Source organism: Salmo salar, chromosome 24 (genome assembly GCF_965601325.2).
Source record: "Salmo salar chromosome 24, fSalSal1, whole genome shotgun sequence".
Taxonomy (NCBI): domain Eukaryota; kingdom Metazoa; phylum Chordata; class Actinopteri; order Salmoniformes; family Salmonidae; genus Salmo; species Salmo salar.
Window position 1 is genome coordinate 38,048,773 of NC_138314.1, and position 19,165 is coordinate 38,067,937.

General features: G+C 41.9%; 1 protein-coding gene across 1 annotated transcript in view; it reads left to right on the forward strand.

Annotated features, from left to right (window-relative positions):
• The window catches only part of frmd3 (FERM domain containing 3), a 91,160-nt gene that overhangs the window by 21,145 nt on the left and 50,850 nt on the right, over positions 1-19,165 (forward strand). Inside the window, exons 2-3 of the mRNA XM_014172574.3 lie at positions 13,474-13,578; positions 16,411-16,453. Of these exons, the coding sequence (XP_014028049.1) occupies positions 13,474-13,578; positions 16,411-16,453 (148 nt within the window). The remainder of the gene's footprint in view (positions 1-13,473; positions 13,579-16,410; positions 16,454-19,165) is intronic.

Here is a 19,165-nt window from a genome sequence, read left to right on the forward strand (position 1 = left end):
TCTACAACTTGATTGGAGTCTACCTGTGGTAAATTCAATTAATTGGACATGATTTGGAAAGGCACACACCTGTCTATATAAGGTCCCACAGTTGACAGTGCATGTCAGAGCAAAAACCAAGCCATGAGGACGAAGGAATTGTCTGTAGAGCTCCGAGACAGGATTGTGTCGAGGCACAGATCTGGGGAAGTTTACCAAAACATTTCTGCAGCATTGAAGGTCCCCAAGAACACAGTGGCCTCCATCATTCTTAAATGGAAGAAGTTTGGAACCACAAGACTCTTCCTAGAGTTGGCTGCCAGGCCAAACTGAGCAATCGGGGAAGAAGGGCCTTGGTCAGGGAGTTGACCAAGAACCCGATGGTCACTCTGACAGAGCTCCAGAGTTCCTCTGTGGAGATGGGAGAACCTTCCAGAAGGACAACCATCTCTGCAGCACTCCACCAATAAGGCCTTTATGGTAGAGTGGCCAGACGGAAGCCACTCCTCAGTAAAAGGCACATGACAGCCCTCTTGGAGTTTTCCAAAAGGCACCTAAAGGACTCTCAGACCAGGAGAAACAAGATTCTCTGGTCAGAGTGCGCAACTGAACACTGTATGCTGGAAAACACCCGGTTTGTTATTTTTGATTAAAACAAAACCACTATTAATTAAGAATACCAAACTTGTTTTTGCGTGGATTCCGCAACGCACATAGCTTTTAACAGCTAGGAAACACAGCTGACCAAACAACAGTGCTATGTGGCTGTACTACAGACACCGGTCGTCGTCGTGGGAAAGATACATTGTTAAAACATTTTGAAAAACAACTGGTTGCGGTAAAGAGCCAACCTGGATACTAAGGAGATCCTGAGGGAAATCGACGAGTACCAACAGCTTTACACTATGGAGGAACAACATACTCCATCATGGAAAGATCCGACTACCTCACAAAAGAACTCTAACCGGACAAAAAAAAGAAAAACAGATTAATCTACAGACACGGACGATTTACTTACCATTGAAGTAGAGGCTAGTGCTCTGGCTGGAATCCATGCAGACTGGAAAAGTTGTGTGAGGAGGTAGCAGGGCTGAGGGGGAGTTTGGAGTTTAGCCAGAGTGAAATTTTCACGCTCCAAGGAGAGAACAAGGCACTCACAGCCAAGTTAAAAATCCACGATTCCAAAATGGGTTGTCTACTCAGGGAAAACAGGGTGATGAAGGAGTCGCTGTTAGACATACAAAGTCGTAGCATGCGTGAAAATCTAATATTTTCAGGGGTTCCTGAGGATGCATCCAATAATCCAGAGGGCGCGATCAGAGAATTCATGCAATCCGCCTTAACTTCCTCTAGAGACTGTAAACAAAGTGGCTTTCCACCGTGTACACAGACTTGGAGCTCAGAGCGGCAGACCAAGGGTCCCTTATCGATCATCGCAAAATTTTGAACACTACCAACAAAAGGAGATGATCAAAAGCAGGGGAAGGGAGCTTAATAAGGGGACCAAATTCGGTCTCAATAACCAATTTTCACGGGGGAAAAATGAACATCACAAGAGACTGTATCCTGTACAGAGGCAACAGAGGGAGAGGGGTAAGCGTGCTTTCTCATTATGAACAAACTCTTTTTAGATGGACAGCTATTCCGAGACAGCTCCATAACACCATGGCTGTACTAAATTCTACAGGGACTTCAGGTTATGAAAAAAAGAAAGTATGGGAACTGTAAAAATATCTGAACACTATGAAGTGGATATGAACACACACGTACTCAGTTACATGTTCACTTACACATACGGACTAATACATACACACTTGATCTCGCTCTCTTCTCTCCCTCTTTCACCTCTCTCTCTATTGTCGACAACTGTTCTATAATTTAATATGTTTCTTGTTTGTATTTTCTATGTCTTTGTCTACATGTCTATATATGTTTAGAACAAGCAAGGGGAATATTCAGAATAGGGCCATTGGGGATAATAACATATTGTACGGGATACATTTGTTCTGTAGTGAAGCCTTCTTTATAGTAATTCAAGGTCTCTTTCATGATCATGTGAAACGTCAATTGCTACTGAAATGCAGGGATGTGTTTTTCAATGATGTTAAAGGTAATTATGATGCAACTATGATGGTGATATGATATGGATTACAATTATCATCATGGGCATTAAGGCTATACGCACTACATGTAACACACACAGACACTCAACCATGCAAATTGGCAGGGTTATTATTTATTTGGACATCACATATTATAGTCTTACTCTTATACAGACGCATACACTCTCACTCTCACTAAATCACATCCAATATCATACACATCAACTTACGCAGATTTACTACACACATAATATCTTCTTAATTTTCTAACATCTGTGGCATTCGCTCACAGGCAAACAGTCAAGGGAATAAAACATACAGTGAGGAAAAAAAGTATTTGATCCCCTGCTGATTTTGTACGTTTGCCCACTGACAAAGAAATGATCAGTCTATAATTTTAATGGTAGGTTTATTTGAACAGTGAGAGACAGAATAACAACAACAAAATCCAGAAAAACGCATGTCAAAAATGTTATGAAATGATTTGCAGTTTAATGAGGGAAATAAGTATTTGACCCCTCTGCAAAACATGACTTAGTACTTGGTAGCAAAACCCTTGTTGGCAATCACAGAGGTCAGACGTTTCTTGCAGTTGGCCACCAGGTTTGCACACATCTCAGGAGGGATTTTGTCCCACTTCTCTTTGCAGATCTTCTCCAAATCATTAAGGTTTCGAGGCTGACATTTGGCAACTCGAACCTTCAGCTCCCTCCACAGATTTTCTATGGGATTAAGGTCTGGAGACTGGCTAGGCCACTCCAGGACCTTAATGTGCTTCTTCTTGAGCCACTCCTTTGTTGCCTTGGCCGTGTGTTTTGGGTCATTGTCATGCTGGAATACCCATCCACGACCCATTTTCAATGCCCTGGCTGAGGGAAGGAGGTTCTCACCCAAGATTTGACGGCACATGGCCCCGTCCATCGTCCCTTTGATGAGGTGAAGTTGTCCTGTGTCCTTAGCAGAAAAACACCCCCAAAGCATAATGTTTCCACCTCCATGTTTGACGGTGGGGATGGTGTTCTTGGGGTCATAGGCAGCATTCCTCCTCCTCCAAACACGGCGAGTTGAGTTGATGCCAAAGAGCTCCATTTTGGTCTCATCTGACCACAACACTTTCGCCCAGTTGTCCTCTGAATCATTCAGATGTTCATTGGCAAACGTCAGACGGGCATGTATATGTGCTTTCTTGTAATTAGAATTCAATCAATGATCCATACTTCTTCAAAAAATATTTATACCAATTTATTGAACTTACGGGCAACAAATTATCAAATCATTATGGTAGGGGACTATAACACAGTGTTAAGTACCTCAATGGATCGTAAAGGAAATCACTCTACAAACTATCAACACCCTTAAGGAAATCACAAATATTATGGACACATTAGAAATAGTGGATATTTGGAGACTAAAAAATCCCAACCTAGTGAGATATACTGTACATGGAGGAGACTTAATCAAGGTAGTCATCTTGACTACTTTCTTGTCTCTTTCTCTCTTGCATCAAAGGTTAAAAAAGTTTTAATAGAAGACAGAATGTAATCGGATCATCATCTAATTGGCCTTCACTTAACTCTTATAGAATTTCCACGTGGATAGGGATATTGGAAATGTAATCAAAGTTTACTGGAGGACAACTTATTTTTAAGTAAGTCTAAATAATTTATAACTGAATTTTTCCAGTATAATATAGGAACAGAAAATCCACTTATTGTTTGGGATACCTTTAAATGTACCTTCAGAGGTCATTCAATTCATCAATAATAAAAAAGCAGTTTCTGGCTAAAGAGACAAGACTAACAAGGGAAATGCATGAACTAATAGTACAGGTAGATAGCAATAAAAACGATACTACAGAGATACAAAATAAGTTAGAGGAAAAACAAAAAGAACTTGAGGAACTTATTCAAGAATGATCTAATGTAATCTATTACAAAAATAAAGCAAACTGGATGGAATATGGAGAAAAATGCACAAAATTCTTCCTGAATCTCCAACACAGGAACGCTAACAAAAATCATTTGCAGAAACTCGTTACTGAAGACGGAGTCATCTATGATTCTCCGAATAATATTTTAAAAGAGGAAGCTAAATATTTTAAGCAGATGTTCTCTTTTCGGTCTCATCCTCTCCCACGGAATGAAGATTACGGTAATGAATTCTTTCCAAATAATACAAAAAATTGACAAATGTACATAAAGATCCATGCAAAGGCCAAATTGCAGAGGAATAACTTTGAGGCTATTAAATCCTTTCAGTCTTAAAAAAACCCAGGGCTTGATGGCATACCGGTAGAGGTATATCAAGTCTTTCTTGATATATTAAAAGCTCCATTGTTAGATAGTTTTAACTACTCCTATAGAAATGGTAGTCTTTCAGGTACTCAGCAGGAAGGTCTGATTTCACTATTATTAAGACAAGACCCAGATGGCAAATAAAAATATCCAGTCTATCTAAAAAACTGGAGGCCCCTTACACTTCAATGTTGTGATGCAAAAATACTAGCGAAATGCAAAGCATTCAAAATTAAAAGGGTTTTACCAGGTATTGTTCATCCTGATCAGACAGGTTTTTTACATGGACGATACATTGGAGATAATATACCACAACTACTAGAAATAATAGAACATCATGAAACATCTAAGAAGCCAGGCCTGGTATTTATAGCGGATTTTTAAAAGGCATGTGATAAAGTAAGACTGGATTTTAGTTAGAAATTGTGGATTTTTTCAATTTTGGTGATTCTCTTATAAAATGGGTAAAAGTAACATATAGCAACCCCAGGTGTAAAATAGTAAATAACGGCTACTTCTCAGAGAGTTTTGAATTCTCAAGAGGAGTTAAACAAGTGTGTCCGCTGTCACCATATCTATTTGTTATGGCCAACGAAATGCTAGCTATCAAACAACATTAGAGGATTAGAAATCCAAGGCTTAAAAACAAAGGTGTCCATGTATGCCGATGACTCAAGTTTTATATTAAGTCCGGAAGCTAGATCCCTGCAATGTCTCGTTGAAGATCTACAGTGGCAAGAAAAAGTATGTGGACCCTTCGGAAATACCTGGATTTCTGCATAAATCGGTCATAAAATTTGACCTGATATTCATCTAGGTCACAACAATAGACAAATATAGTCTGCTTAAAGTAATAACAGACAAACAATTATATGTTTTCATGTCTTTATTGAACACACCGTGTAAACATTCACAGTGCAGGGTGGAACAAGTATGTGAACCCTTGGATTTAATAACTGGTTGACCCTTCTTTGTCAGCAATAACCTCAACCAAACGTTTTCTGTAGTTGCAGATCAGACCTGCACAACAGTCAGGAGGAATTTTAGACCATTCCTCTTTACAAAACTGTTTCAGTTCAGCAATATTCTTGTGATGTCTGGTGTGAACTGCTCTCTTGAGGTCATGCCACAGCATTTCAATCGGGTTGAGGTCAGGAATCTAACTGGGCCACTCCAGAAGTTGTATTTTCTTCTGTTGAAGGCATTCTGTTGTTAATTTACTTCTGTGTTTTGGGTCGTTGTCCTGTTGCGTCACCCAACTTCTGTTGAGCTTCGATTGGCAGACAGATAGCTGAACATTCTCCTGCAAAATGTCTTGATAACTTGGGAATTCATTTTTCTGTTGATGATAGCAAGCTGTCCAGGCCCTGAGGCAGTAAAGCAGCCCCAAACCATGATGTTCCCTCCACCATACTTTACAGTTGGGATGAGGTTTTGATGTTGGTGTGCTGTGCCTTTTTTTCTCCACACATAGTTTTGTGTGTTCCTTCCAAACAACTCAATTGTAGTTTCATCTGTCCACAGAATATTTTGCCAGAACATCCAGGTGCACTTTTGCAAACTTCAGACGTGCAGAAATGTTTTTGGACAGCAGTGGCTTCTTCCGTGGTGCCCTCCCATGAACACCATTCGTGTTTAGTGTTTTAAGTATCGTAGACTCGTCAGCAGAGATGTAAGCATGTTCCAGAGATTTCTGTAAGTCTTTAGCTGACACTCTAGGATTCTTCTTAACCTCATTGAGCATTCTACGCTGTGCTCTTGCAGTCATCTTTGCAGGACGGCCACTCCTAGGGAGAGAAGCAACAGTGCTGAACTTTCTCGATTTATAGACAATTTTTCTTACTGTGGACTGATGGACATCAAGGATTTTAGAGATACTTTTTTAACCCTTTCCAGCTTTATGCAAGTCAACAATTCTTAATCTTAGGTCTTCTGAGATCTCTTTTGTTTGAGGCATGGTTCACATCAGGCAATGCTTCTTGTGAATAGCAAACACAAATTTTGTGAGTGTTTTTTATAGGGCAAGGCAGCTCTAACCAACATCTCCAATCTTGTCTCATTGATTGGACTCCAGGTTAGCTGACTACTGACTCTAATTAGCTTTTGGAGAAGTCATTAGCCTAGGGGTTCACATACTTTTTCCAACCTACACTGTGAATGTTTAAATTATGTATTTAATATAGACATCAAAAATACAATAATTTGTGTGTTATTAGTTAAGGCACACTATGTTTGTCTATTGTTGTGGCTTATATAAAGATCAAATCAAATTTGATGACCAATTTATGCAGAAATCCAGGTACAGTGGATTGCGAAAGTATTCACCCCCTTGACATTTTTCCTATTTTGTTGCCTTACAAACTGGAATTAAAATATATTTTTGAGGGGGTTGTATCATTTGATTTACACAACATGCCTACCACTTTGCAGATGCAAAATATTTTTTATTGTGAAACAATGAAGAAATAAGACAAAAAAACTGAAAACTTGAGCGTGCATAACTATTCACCCCCCCCCATCCCAAAGTCATTACTTTGTAGAGCCAGCTTATACAGCAATTACAGCTGCAAGTCTCTTGGGGTATGTCTCTATAAGCTTGGCACATCTAGCCACTGGGATTTTTGCCCATTCTTCAAGGCAAAACTGCTCCAGCTCCTTCAAGTTGGATGGGTTCGGCTAAAGTACAGCAATCTTTAAGTCATACCACAGATTCTCAATTGGATTGAGGTCTGGGCATTGACTAGGCCATTCCAAGACATTTAAATGTTTCCCCTTAAACTACTTGAGTATTGCTTTAGCAGTATGTTTAGGGTCATTGTCCTGCTAGAAGGTGAACCTCCGTCCCAGCTGAAATCTCTGGAAATACAAACAGGTTTCCCTCAAGAATTTCCCTGTATTTAGCGGCATACATCATTCCTTCAATTCTGACCAGTTTCCCAGTCCCTGCCGATGGAAAAACATCCCCACAGCATGATGCTGCCACCACCATGCTTCACTGTGGGGATGGTGTTCTCAGGGTGATGAGAGGTGTTGGGTTTGCGCCAGACATAGCGTTTTCCTTGATGGCCAAAAAGCTCAATTTTAGTCTCCTCTGACCAGAGTACCTTATTCCATATGTTTGGGAAGTCTCCCACATGCCTTTTGGTGAACACCAAAGTTTTTTTTCTGGCCACTCTTCCGTAAAGCCCAGCTCTGTGGAGTATACGGCTTAACGTGGTCCCATGGACAGATACTCCAATCTTCGCTGTGGAGCTTTGCAGCTCCTTCAGGGTTATCTTTGGTCTCTTTCTGATTAATGCCCTCCTTGCCTGGTCCGTGAGTTTTGTTGGGCGGCCCTCTCTTGACAGGTTTGTTGTGGTGCCATATTCTTTAAATTTTTTAATAATGGATTTAATGGGGCTCCATGGGATGTTCAAAGTTTCAGATATTTTTTTATAACCCATCCCTGATCTGTATTTCTCCAGCTTTGTCCCTGACCTGTTTGGAGAGCTCCTTGGTCTTCATAGTGCCGCTTGCTTGGTGGTGCCCCTTGCCTAGTACTGTTGCAGACTCTGGGGCCTTTCAGAGATCATGGGGCCTTTCAGAGATCATGTGACAGATCATGTGACACTTAGATTGCACACAGGTGGACTTTATTTAACTAATTATGTGACTTCTGTAGGTAATTGGTTGCACCAGATCGTATTTAGGGAGTTCATAGCAAAGGGGGTGAATATATATGCACCCACAAATTTTCCGTTTGTTTTTGTTTTTTTAGTTTTTTTAAACTAGTTATTTTTATCATTTCAGTTCACCAATTTGGACTATTTTGTGTATGTCCATTATATGAAATACAAGATAAAAATCTATTTAAATTACGGGTTGTAGTGCAACAAAATAGGAAAAATGCCAAGGGGGATGAAAACCTTTGCAAGGCACTGTAATTCCAAAGGGTTCACATACTTTTTCTTGCTACTGTCAGCTTCATTAAATAGTACCCGCAAAACACCAGTCAAGAGGTGACTCCGGGATGCTGGCCTTCTAGGCAGAGTTCCTCTGTCCAGTGTCTGTTGTTCTTTTGCCCATCTTAATATTTTATTTTTATTGGCCAGTCTAAGATATGTATTTTTCTTTGCAACTCTGCCTAGAAGGCCAGAGTCACCTCTTCACTGTTGACGTTGAGACTGGTGTTTTCCGGGTACTATTTAATGAAGCTGCCAGTTGAGGACTTGTGAAGCGTCTTTTTCTCAAACTAGACACTCTAATCTACTTGTCCTCCTGCTCAGTTGTGCACCGGGGCTTCCAACTCCTCTTTCTACTCTGTGAAGGGAGTAGTACACAGCTTTGTACGAGATCTTCAGTTTCTTGGCAATTTCTTGCATGGAATAGCCTTCATTTCTCAGAAAAAGAATAGACTGACAAGTTTCAGAAGAAAGTTCTTTGTTTCTGGCCATCTTGAGCCTGTAATCGAACACACCAATGCTGATTTCTTTATTTCACCTTTATTTAACCAGGTAAGCTAGTTGAGAACAAGTTCTCATTTACGACTGCGACCTGGCCAAGATAAAGCAAAGCAGTGCGACAGAAACAACAACAAATCAAATTTATATAGCTCTTCTTACATCACCTGATATCTCAAAGTGCTGTACAGAAACCCAGCCTAAAACCCCAAACAGCAAGCAATGCAGGTGTAGAAGCACGGTGGTTAGGAAAAACTCCCTAGAAAGGCCAAAACCTAGAGAGGGGTGGCCAGTCTTCTTCTGGCTGTGCCGGGTGGAGATTATAACAGAACATGGCCAAGATGTTCATAAATTACCAGCATGGTCAAATAATAATAATCACAGTAGTTGTCGAGGGTGCAACAAGTCAGCACCTCAAGAGTAAATGTCAGTTGGCTTTTCATAGCCGATCATTGAGAGTATCGCAACCGCTCCTGCTGTCTCTAGAGAGTTGACAACAGCAGGTCTGTTAGGATCACCACTTTATTTTAAGAATGTGAAATGTCAGAATAATAGTAGAGAGAATAATTTATTTCAGCTTTTATTTCTTTCATCACATTCCCAGTGGGTCAGAAGTTTACATACACTCAATTAGTATTTGGTAGCATTGCCTTTAAATTGTTTAACTTGGGTCAAACGTTTTGGCTTTTTTATGGCGGTTTTGGAGCAGTGGCTTCTTCCTTGCTGAGCGGCCTTTCAGGTTATGTTGATATAGGACTCGTTTTACTGTGGATATAGATACTTTTGTACCTGTTTCCTCCAGCATCTTCACAAGGTCCTTTGCTGTTGTTCTGGGATTGATTTGCACATTTCGCACCAAAGTACGTTCATCTCTAGGAGACGGAACGCATTTCCTTCCTGAGCGGTATGACGGCTGCGTGGTCCCATGGTGTTTATACTTGCGTACTATTGTCTGTACAGATGAACGTTTTACCTTCAGGCGTTTGGAAATTGCTCCCTAGGATGAACCAGACATGTAGAGGTCTACAATGTTTTTCTCTGAGGTCTTGGCTGATTTCTTTTGATTTTTCCATGATGTCAAGCAAAGAGGCACTGAGTTTGAAGGTAGGCCTTGAAATACATCCACAGGTACACCTCCAATTGGCAGAATTGAATAAGCTTCTAAAGCCATGACATGATTTTCTGGAATTTTCCAAGCTGTTTAAAGGCACAGTCAACTTAGTGTATGTAAACTTCTGACCCACTGGAATTGTGATACAGTGAATTATAAGTGAAATAATCTGTCTGTAAACAATTCTTGGAAAAATGACTTGTGTCATGCACACAGTAGATGTCCTAACCGACTTGCCAAAACTATAGTTTGTTAACAAGACATTTGTGGAGTGGTTGAAAAATGAGTTTTAATGACTCCAACCTAAGTCTTTGTAAACTTCCGACTTCAACTGTATGTAAATAGTGCCAGACATGCACTCAAACATATACAGTTGTCCTTGATGTCCTTTGTAATTTTTTTTGCATTGTTGTTTTCTGTTTTCGTTTGTCTTTTTATTTTTTCTCATGAGTTCATTTTCTTGGTTGTTGGTGCATCGGGGAGGTTCTTGGGGAATGGAATTCATGTTCTTTTTTATTCTTTTCTTTTCTTTTTTAAAAAACTTTTCTGGGGGGGTGACTGTGGGAGGGGTCTTGAATGGTTGAGGGACAGCTATAGGGAACTGTGGGGGAATCTTGGAGGGTTCCCTTGAGTAGGACGTTGACCCTGGATGCTTCTGTGTGTCGCTCTGAATGGGAGTCTGTTGGATGACTGGTGTGGTGTAGTTGTTGAGTGGCTTCACTGCAAGTATATTGTATGTTTAGGATGTAAAATAAAATGAAAAATCAAATAAAACCAGATTCTCTGGTCTGATGAAACCAAGATGAATGCCCAAGTGAACAGGACCTCAGACTGGGGTGAAGGTTAACCTTCCAACAGGACAACAACCCTAAGTACACAGCCAAGACAACGCAGGAGTCGCTTCAGGACAAGTCTCTGAATGTCCTTGAGTGGCCCAGCCAGAGCCCAGAACCCAATCGAACATCTCTGGAGAGACCTGGAAATCCGCTGTGCAGCGACGCTCCGCATCAAACCTGACAGAGCTTAAGAGGATCTGCAGAGAAGAATGGGAGAAACTCCCCAATACAAGCTTGTCGCGTCATACCAAAGAAGACTTGAGGCTGTAATTGCTGCCAAAGGTGTTTCAACAAAGTATTGAGTAAAGGGTCTGAATACTAATGTAAATGTGAAATTTCAGTCTTTATTTTTAATACATTTGCTAGCATTTGTAAAAACCTGTTTTTGCTTTGACATTATGGGGTATTGTTTGTAGATTGAGGAGGGGAGAAAAACAATTGAATACACTTTAGAATACGGCTGTAACGTAACAAAATGTGGAGAAAGTCAAGGGGTTTTAATACTTTCTGAATGCACTGTACATACTCAAATACCTACTGTAACACACTGATACACACATAATCAAAGACCTATTGTAACACACCGATACACACATATACAGTCTGCAGTTCACTTTGCTCTGGTTGAAGTCAACTCAGACATTGTCTCGCTGTGTAAGGCTGTATCTAAAGTGTGGAGAGCACTTTAGCTTCATTAAGACAGATTATGTAGAGACAGGCTGACCAGGTTAATATTTAATGTTGAGCCCTTTGAAATATGCATCCACCTCTTGTTGGACATGAAATGGACTCTCTGCTCTCTTTTCTCTCTCTCGCTCTCTTTCTCTCTCTCGTTATCTCTCTCTTTCTCTCTCTTTCTTTCTCTCGCTCTCTCTCTCTGTCTCTCTGTCTGTATTTGTGTCTGAATGTCTTTCTTGCTCTATGTCTCTATATCATCCCCCCTCTTTTCTCTCTCTTTCTCTCTCGTTAACTCTCTCTCTTTCTTTCTCGCTCTCTCTCTCGCTCTCTCTCTCTCTCTCGCTCTCTCTCTCTCTCTCTCGCTCTCTCTCTCTCTCTCGCTCTCTCTCTCTCTCTCTCGCTCTCTCTCTGTCTCTCTCTTTCTGTCTGTATTTGTGTCTGAATGTCTTTCTTGCTCTCTGTCTCTCTATATCATCCTTCCCCCCACCGTCTCTTCTCTTCTCTCTGAAAGGTGTATGTCAGATACTGTATGTGTCATGTTTCATGGTGTTTCAGTCCCAGTGATCAGAGAGACAAACAGCAACAAGATGGACCATCACAGTGGATGGACTGTAGGGACCGGATAGACAAACAGCAAAGATGTGGACTGTCACAGGGGATTGGCTGTAGGGACCGGAGCCACATACATACATGGTTCTGTAAGCGACCACTTCACGCTGTTTGACTGACAGTCTTAGCGTTGCCTAGGTGACAGCAAGAGGGACTGACAGCTTCAGCACCTGATTCTGCTCTGTGGGTCAGGGCCGCAGACAGCATTGTTAAGTAAATCAAAAACTGATAACAGCAAGGGAAAATGGACGATTACCAGCTGGATTCAATCAGGCTGTTCAGTCAAGTGCAGGTTCCACTCCATCAGCAGGACCAGGGGAAGAGGGTGAAGTGAAGGACCCAGTTTTATATATATATATAGTGAAGAAGCACTAGGGATAGTCTCCATTTAGGATGTGCTGACAACAGGGCCTGGGACTAGAATATCTCCCAACAGGACCTGGGACTAGAATATCTCCCAACAGGACCTGGGACTAGAATATCTCCCGACAGGACCTGGGACTAGAATATCTCCCGACAGGACCTGGGACTAGAATATCTCCCGACAGGACCTGGGACTAGAATATCTCCCGACAGGACCAGGGACTAGAATATCTCCCAACGGGACCTGGGACTAGAATATCTCCCGACGGGACCTGGGACTAGAATATCTCCCAACAGGACCTGGGACTAGAATATCTCCCGACAGGACCTGGGACTAGAATATCTCCCGACAGGACTTGGGACTAGAATATCTCCCGACAGGACTTGGGACTAGAATATCTCCCGACAGGACCTGGGACTAGAATATCTCCCAACAGGACCTGGGACTAGAATATCTCCCGACCGGACCTGGGACTAGAATATCTCCCGACCGGACCTGGGACTAGAATATCTCCCGATGGGACCAGGGACTAGAATATCTCCCAACGGAACCTGGGACTAGAATATCTCCCAACAGGACCAGGGACTAGAATATCTCCCAACGGGACCAGGGACTAGAATATCTCCCAACGGGACCTGGGACTAGAATATCTCCCAACTGAACAGCCATTACAGACAGCTTTAGTTGGGAGTCTGCAGGGTGGGTGGACACTAGTGGGGTGGGAATTAACATTTAAGTGTATTGTTGTGATTGAATATGTTGGTGTTTTATATGTGTGTGCATGCATGTGTGCGTGTGTTTGTGAAGGACTGTTTCCTGATTTATTCCTGCGGTAAATAACTGGTGCAAAAGCCTAGTAAATGAGGACATTGTACACTTTCATCATTCCAATAGTGTTGCATATCTAACCTAATTATGGTATCAAATGCTTTATATATCCCCGATATTGAGTGTGCTGTAATAACAGTTTGTTGTGTTTTTTCCCCACAGAGAGAAACCAAGGGCCAGTTCCTAGTGGGTCATGTGTGTAATAACAGTTTGTTGTGTTTTTTTCCCCACAGAGAGAAACCAAGGGCCAGTTCCTGGTGGATCATGTGTGTAACCATTACAGCCTCCTGGAGAAGGACTACTTTGGCATCAGATATGTCGACCCAGAGAAACAGAGGGTATAGATAGATACACTCATTCATTGACAATTATAAACCGGGTGGTTTGAGCACTGAATGCTGGTTGGCTGACAGATCGTATACCACGGGCATGACAAAACATTTATTTGTACTGCTATAATTACATTGGTAACCAATTTATAATAGCAATAAGGCATCTCGGGGGTTGGTGGTATATGGCCAATATACCACGGCTATACCACGCTGTATCCAGGCACTCCATGTTGCCTCTTGCCTAAGACCAGCCCTTAGCTGTGGTATATTGGCCATATACCTCACTCCCTCGTGCCTTATTGCTTAAATATACAACTCATAACTGTTCTCAGTCACTGCCTGATATTCTGTTTAACACTTAAAGACACAGTCCAGGATGTTACAAATTCATAACATATTGTATGAATTGGAATTTGTAACAAATACGAATTACACCACACGTTTTTTTTGTTTACATAAGAAATGGATGACATAGTACACAATTGTGCAACATTTTCTGGCTGAAATTATACAAAAGCTCTGGAGCATCACTTTAACACACGCTGACATTGTGGCAGGTTGACATTTATTGAGATGCAGCTCTGCAGAGTGGTCACAATCTGGCACAGGCACAAGGTCCTAAAATATGATTTTAAACCTAACCCTAACCTTAACCACCCTGCTAACCCTAACCTTAACCACACTGCTAACCCTAATGTTAACCATAACCTTAACTACACTGCTAACCCTAATGCTAACCCTAACCTTAACCACACTGCTAACCCTAATGCTAACCCTAACCTTAACCACACTGCTAACCCTAATGCTAACCGTAAACCTTAACCACACTGCTAACCTTAACCTTTACCACACTGCTAACCCTAATGCTAACCCTAACCTTTACCACACTGCTAACCCTAATGCTAACCCTAACCTTAACTACACTGCTAACCCTAATGTTAACCCTAACCTTAACCACACTGCTAACCCTAATGCTAACCGTAAACCTTAACCACACTGCTAACCCTAATGCTAACCCTAACCTTTACCACACTGCTAACCCTAATGCTAACCCTAAACTTTACCACACTGCTAACCCTAATGCTAACCCTAACCTTTACCACACTGCTAACCCTAGTGCCTAACCCTAACCTTAACCACACTGCTAACCCTAATGCTAACCCTAACCTTAACCACGCTGCTAACCCTAATGTTAACCCTAACCTTAACCACACTGCTAACCCTAATGCTAACCGTAAACCTTAACCACACTGCTAACCCTAATGCTAACCCTAACCTTTACCACATGCTAACCCTAATGCTAACCCTAACCTTTACCACACTGCTAACCCTAATGCTAACCCTAACCTTTACCACACTGCTAACCCTAATGCCTAACCCTAACCTTAACCACACTGCTAACCCTAATGTTAACCCTAACCTTAACCACACTGCTAACCCTAATGCTAACCGTAAACCTTAACCACACTGCTAACCCTAATGCTAACCCTAACCTTACCACACTGCTAACCCTAATGCCTAACCCTAACCTTAAATGAAGACAAAAAAAACACAATTTATTTTTTATAAATCTTTACGATAATATAGCCAATTTTTACTTTGCAGCTTGCCAAACTAGCAGAAACCACATAGAAACCACATGACAATAAACGTCAACCTGACACGTGTGTGTGTGTGTGTGTGTGTGTGTGTGTGTGTGTGTGTGTGTGTGTGTGTGTGTGTGTGTGTGTGTGTGTGTGTGTGTGTGTGTGTGTGTGTGTGTGTGTGTGTGTGTGTGTGTGTGCATGTGCTTCCTCAAGAATAAGAAGAATACTTTATTAATCCATCGGAGACAGAAGTATGTGTTCTGCTGTACACAACCCCTCTGATATAAGCAGAATCACTCCAGACAGAATCAGTCTCTCTTTGATCATGATATGCAGGAAGTAAATATCCCAGCATCATCATCAGAGATGGGCCAGACACGACCGTGCATTACGCCAAATCCCTCCTTTTAGGTAGTCATCCAATTCATCTGTCCGGGTGTCCTGACGAGCACTCTAATTCCACCAGTTAACCATTATACAAAGCTGCCTACCTTTAGCCAGTACATACACCTCCCTGAGAGACAAGCTTACTACTCATCCAATCAACAACACCTCTCTCTTATAGTCAACCAATGAATAGCCCCCAGGTGGGCAGAAGTGCCTGGGAATGAGATTAACCAAAGAACAGTGCTTTTATGGGCCGGAGGATAAAACGGAGGTCCACCATGGCAGAATGACTAGCAAATGTTTTGTCTGAAATCGTATCTGAACTCATGACGGCTCATTTCGGTTGAGGGTTGCCATGGCAACAGTCTTCCGGTGTTTATCCCGGTGTATGTGCAATGTCTCCGTGCTGTGGCGGAAAATCTCTCGGCATCCGACCAGTAAATTATTTACCCTCCTTTATGCTGTCCAATTGATGTTTTTAATACACGTTTCTGAGTTGACATTCTGTTGGTATGACAGTGGAGATGATGACAGAACACACACACACTACAATAATCTACAGTAAAAAGCCTGGCCATTGCACCTTACACCACCATTACAACTCAATCCAAGGTCTATGCCGATACCTATACTACACCTCAACATGCTACATGTTAATTAAATATTCATATGCACTTGACATATAATCATGTTTATAAAGCCTCTCCCTGATGCCATCACACACAATGACAATGCTCTTCTTTTTTCTGCTGCACTCAAGACAATGGACAACCTTTTTCAACATCACTCCCTATGTGTCTTTCCCTTTCTCTCTCTCTCTCTCTCTCTCTCTCTCTCTCTCTCTCTCTCTCTCTCTCTCTCTCAGCACTGGCTGGAGCCCAATAAACCCATAGTGAAGCAGATGAAGTGTAAGTGTTCCCTTCTGTTCTCTCTCAGTGTTTGATGTGGCAATAGTGTTTGTATGGGTGCCCATGTGGCACTGGGGACGGGGCCTATGCTCCTCTCCGAAGTGGGAAACAAGCCTTAGGTCAAGCCCTACAACAAGGAGACAGAGAGACATCCCTAAAACACTGAAACAGAGCTCTGATTGAGCATAGATCAAGACAGATATATTGATAGACAGAACACTGAAATAGACAGAACGCTGAAACAGACAGAACGCTGAAATAGACAGAACGCTGAAACAGACAGAACGCTGAAACAGACAGAACGCTGAAACAGACAGAACGCTGAACCAGACAGAACGCTGAACCAGACAGAACGCTGAAACAGACAGAACGCTGAAACAGACAGAACGCTGAAACAGACAGAACGCTGAAACAGACAGAACGCTGAAATAGACAGAACGCTGAACCAGACAGAACGCTGAAACAGACAGAACGCTGACAGCAGACAGAACGCTGAAACAGACAGAACGCTGAAACAGACAGAACGCTGAAACAGACAGAACGCTGAAATAGACAGAACGCTGAAACAGACAGAACGCTGAAACAGACAGAACGCTGAAACAGACAGAACGCTGACAGCAGACAGAACGCTGAAACAGACAGAACGCTGAAACAGACAGAACGCTGAAACAGACAGAACGCTGACCGAGACAGAACGCTGAAACAGACAGAACGCTGAAACAGACAGAACGCTGAAACAGACAGAACGCTGACAGCAGACGGTACACTGAAATAAATGTAACAATCCAAGACAGAATAGTGAGAATGTTGTTGGATTTGCTGTGCATTCATCTCTGAGACCATCGAACAGGAAACCGGATTTGGACAGTATTTATCTGTGTTTATTAAATCCTCTCTGCGCTGGTTATGGACAGTGTTGTGGAGATAGAGCTGAATGTGTGGGCATTAACAGCATTTAGTAGATTTACATGTTCATTTCTTCTCTAATGCTCAATGAACTTCATCGCTCTCAATATCAATTCAATTCAAGGGGCTTTATTGGCATGGGAAACATATGTTAACTTTGCCAAAGCAAGTGAAGTAGATAATATACAAAAGTGATCTCTCTCTCTCTCTCTCTCTCTCTCTCTCTCTCTCTCTCAATATCTCTCTCTCTCTCTCTCTCTCTCTCTCTCTCTCAATCGCTCTCTCTCTCTCTCTCTCTCTCTCTCAATATCTCTCTCTCTCAATATCTCTCTCTCAATATCTCTCAATCGCTCTCTCTCTCTCAATATCTCTCTCTGTCTCTCTCTCTCTCTCTCAATATCTCTCTCTCTCTCTCTCTCTCTCAATGTCTCTCTCTCAATATCTCTCTCTCTCAATGTCTCTCTCTCAATCTCTCTCTTTCTCTCAATATCTCGCTCTCTCTCAATCTCTCTCTCTCAATATCTCTCTCTCTCAATCTCTCTCAATATCTCTCTCGCTCTCTCTCTCTCAATATCTCTCTCTCTCAATCTCTCTCTCTCAATCTCTCTCTCTCGCAGTATCTCTCTCTCTCTCTCTCTCTCTCAATATCTCTCAATATCTCTCTCTCAATATCTCTCTCTCCCTCTCTCTCAATATCTCTCAGTATCTCTCTCGCTCTCTCTCTCTCAATATCTCTCTCTCTTTCTCGCTCTTTCTCCCAGAGCATAAATTAATCAAGAAACTATTACTCATGCGCTCAGCTCTAGAACATGTGCAATAGAAGAGAAAGGGAGGGAGAGGAAGAGAGAAAAAGGCAGTTAGAGAAAGAGGGAGTTCGGATGAAGAGAGAGGGAGTACGGATGGAGAGAGAGGGAGTACGGGGGCAGATGGAGAGAGAGGGAGTACGGGGGCAGATGGAGAGAGAGACGGTGGCAAAAAGAGAGATCAGATTGGATGAGAAAGAGAAGATGAGGGAGAGATGAGATATGTATGGAGTTAAAGATAGACAGAGAACTTGTAAGGGAAGTGTACAGTATAGACAGAATGTGGGAGTGATTGAGAGGATGAGACAAAAGGATGGAGGGTGGGTTCTTGATATGTCTGAGCTGAACTGACACTTCCCATATCCCTCTGGCGAGTTTCCTTCACACATTAGGTGTGTGTGTGTGTACATGTGCGTGTGTGCGTGCCTACTTATGTGTGTGTTTGGCAATAGGGTCCTCTGGAAATGTTATTAAATATCACTCTGTTCCTCAAGACTCAGGAATAAGCAGCTTAGGTTATTTAGGATCTTTGTGTTTATTATTATTGATCTTCTGTCTGTTTCTCCAGATAATGCCACTGAGAATTCAGCTGGTATATACGGGAACTTTAGTCAACTCAGTCAGCACTGGCACTCAGTGATGACTTCCTCCTGTTTTTCAACCTATCAATCATGGGGTGGGTCCCAAATGGCACCCTATTTCCACATATAGTGGACGCATAGGGCTCTGGTCAAAAGTAGTGTACTATACAGTATAGGGAATAGTGGTACAAGTTGGGACGAAACCCCTCCATCATGTATGTCTTCTTCGCTGTCCTCTTGGGCTAGAATTATGAAACTTTATAGGACTTCAAGTTCAAAGCAAACAAATACTTGTGTCCTCCAGGGGCATTTTTCACTCTAAATGCATGCTCTCTATGCTCTCTCAATTCAATTTCAATTTAAGGGCTTTATTGGCATGGGAAACATGTTTACATTGCCAAAGCAAGTGAAATAGATAATAA